At 48.3% G+C, this 2,057-nt stretch overlaps 1 protein-coding gene across 1 annotated transcript; it reads left to right on the plus strand.

The window, feature by feature from the left end:
* Positions 1-983: 983 nt before the first annotated feature.
* Pmar_PMAR007452 (Brix domain-containing protein, putative) lies at positions 984-2,044 on the plus strand (the record flags this gene model as incomplete). The annotated part of the gene is made up of 8 exons (XM_002765716.1): positions 984-1,085; positions 1,130-1,203; positions 1,246-1,316; positions 1,442-1,499; positions 1,545-1,632; positions 1,681-1,824; positions 1,876-1,969; positions 2,016-2,044. 8 exons carry the CDS (start codon positions 984-986, stop codon positions 2,042-2,044), a joined length of 660 nt encoding a protein of 219 aa, XP_002765762.1.
* Positions 2,045-2,057: the final 13 nt, after the last annotated feature.

Raw genomic sequence — 2,057 nt, forward strand, 5'->3', positions numbered from 1 at the left:
AGATCACGGCAACATGACGAGGTCAATGACACTCAAAAATAATGATGAAATACAACTGTTTACGGCATCCGTTAGTCATGCAAATGCTGATGCCGCCTCTAAGGCGTGTAAATCGATGCCTAAGGCCTCGGCCATCTCATTGAATGCTAGTACGAGAGAATGCACTTTCAAAGTGACTAAGCCGATCAGATAACCACTTACACCGCCGAAGACTCCTACTAGGATCATTCGTAACAGAGTGACAATAGCCAAGTTGTCACCCCAGACGGTCGTTGTTAGGATGGCGTGAATCACTTTCGGATTCTGTTGAACGAAGGAGAGGGCAGTCGCCACGGGACGCAGCCAAAAGATCATATAAGGCAGAGGCATGGTCAGTGGGAAATCATGTTCAGACATTAAAAAATTCAAATGGCTGATAGCAAGCTCAGCAATGGCCACAACTCCATTGAAATTTTTAACACAGACAATACCACTACGGGCATACTGAAGTTGGGCACAATAGTATTAGAATAAGGGTGAGGACGAAACCTTGCTAAAGGATGAGTAAATAAAGCCGATAGGTTCGATGGTGATGTCACGGGCATAGTAAGAATTGATGAGTTTTTGGAGAGTTTGTAATCTCATTATAGCGCTCAAGGTGCCCTTGACGGTGCCTAATACGCATCGTGGCATTTGCATCGTGAACAAGTTGACCGTCGACTTGTTCACGATGCAACTGTTGATGACACAATCAGAATCAACCAGATGAACAGCGCGAGCCTTATTCAGAATGCGTGTTGCTATTTCACGCAAAGGTTGGGACAGGAACATATCGCTAACTAGCACTATAGCGGCAACGCCTTCGACCAACTATGCTATGATCCCCTTTAAACGAACTCGGGCGAGCGCTAAAGTTGGAGAAGAACGCGCACGCCTCAGAGTTTAGAGTCAATGCTGACCGAAGATTACGTCCAGGCCGTAGTCGTGTAGTAGTAGTGGAAGTTATGTCTACTGCAACCACCAACTCTATCCCTGATGACCTCTTTAAGAAGGCCAAGACCGGCAAGGGACGGAGAGTACTGGCCGAGAGGGCCTCGAAACTCCAAGTACAGAATAATGGTCTCTTTCTAGTTGCCATCCACATGTATAGGAGAATGATAAGACGGTTATGCTACTCCGAGGGCCTCAGGCTGGTCAGGACGTTAATGCTCTGTTGAAGGACCTGTAGGTAACAGCGGTTAGTGCCGGGTAAAGGGGTTGCCACAGATACGATATGCTAAAGCCGAATGCTGTCAATCTGAGGAGGAACGAGAGTGTCCAGCCTTTCGAGGATCCTGGTAGTATCTTGGGGTGCTTCTGTGAAGAATCTCTGGGACGCTCTACATCGGCCTTCAAGGCCAATGCCCACCTTTTCTAAAGGTGTAGATGAGATGAAGTTGGTGGGTGAATTTTGATTCCACAGGCACGTTGGAATTCCTTGCGAGGAAAAACGATGCTAGTCTGTTTATATTCGGATCGAAGTAGTAACCACTACCTCCTGTGATGCTCGTAGTATCTCGCTACAGGACTAAGAAGCGACCATTCCGATTAGCTGTTGGCCGAACTTTCGACCACCAACTCTTGGACATGGAGGAACTGCATGTATCCAACTACGTAACGCGATTATACTCTCCTGAATAAGCACCAACGGGCATCTTGTAGGTCCCGGCTAGTCAATTCAAGGGGGCCGAGGCCCCTCGACTGGGTAGCAAGCCCCTAGTTATCTTCCAGGGTGACGGCTTTGCTAGCGTACCGGACTTGCAGCATGCTCGCTCCCTGCTATTGGACGTATTCAGAGGATCACAGGTAGAAAACTCCTGGTCTCACAGGCTCTTATGGGGGGTGCCATTGTGTTAGGCTAAAGCGGTGGCTTTGGACGGTTTGGACCATGTCGTAGTCTTCACTGCAGTGGAGGACCCTGAGGAAACTGGATCCCATCTCATATGCTTCAGTCGGTCTACTGCTAGCACGCTGCTCTTAATGTCGCATCGGTGTAGTAGAAGCAGTAGTACATAGTTGTGTTTGAATCACCCCAGCTC

Source organism: Perkinsus marinus (genome assembly GCF_000006405.1).
Source record: "Perkinsus marinus ATCC 50983 genomic scaffold scf_1104296975030, whole genome shotgun sequence".
Classification (NCBI taxonomy): domain Eukaryota; phylum Perkinsozoa; order Perkinsida; family Perkinsidae; genus Perkinsus; species Perkinsus marinus.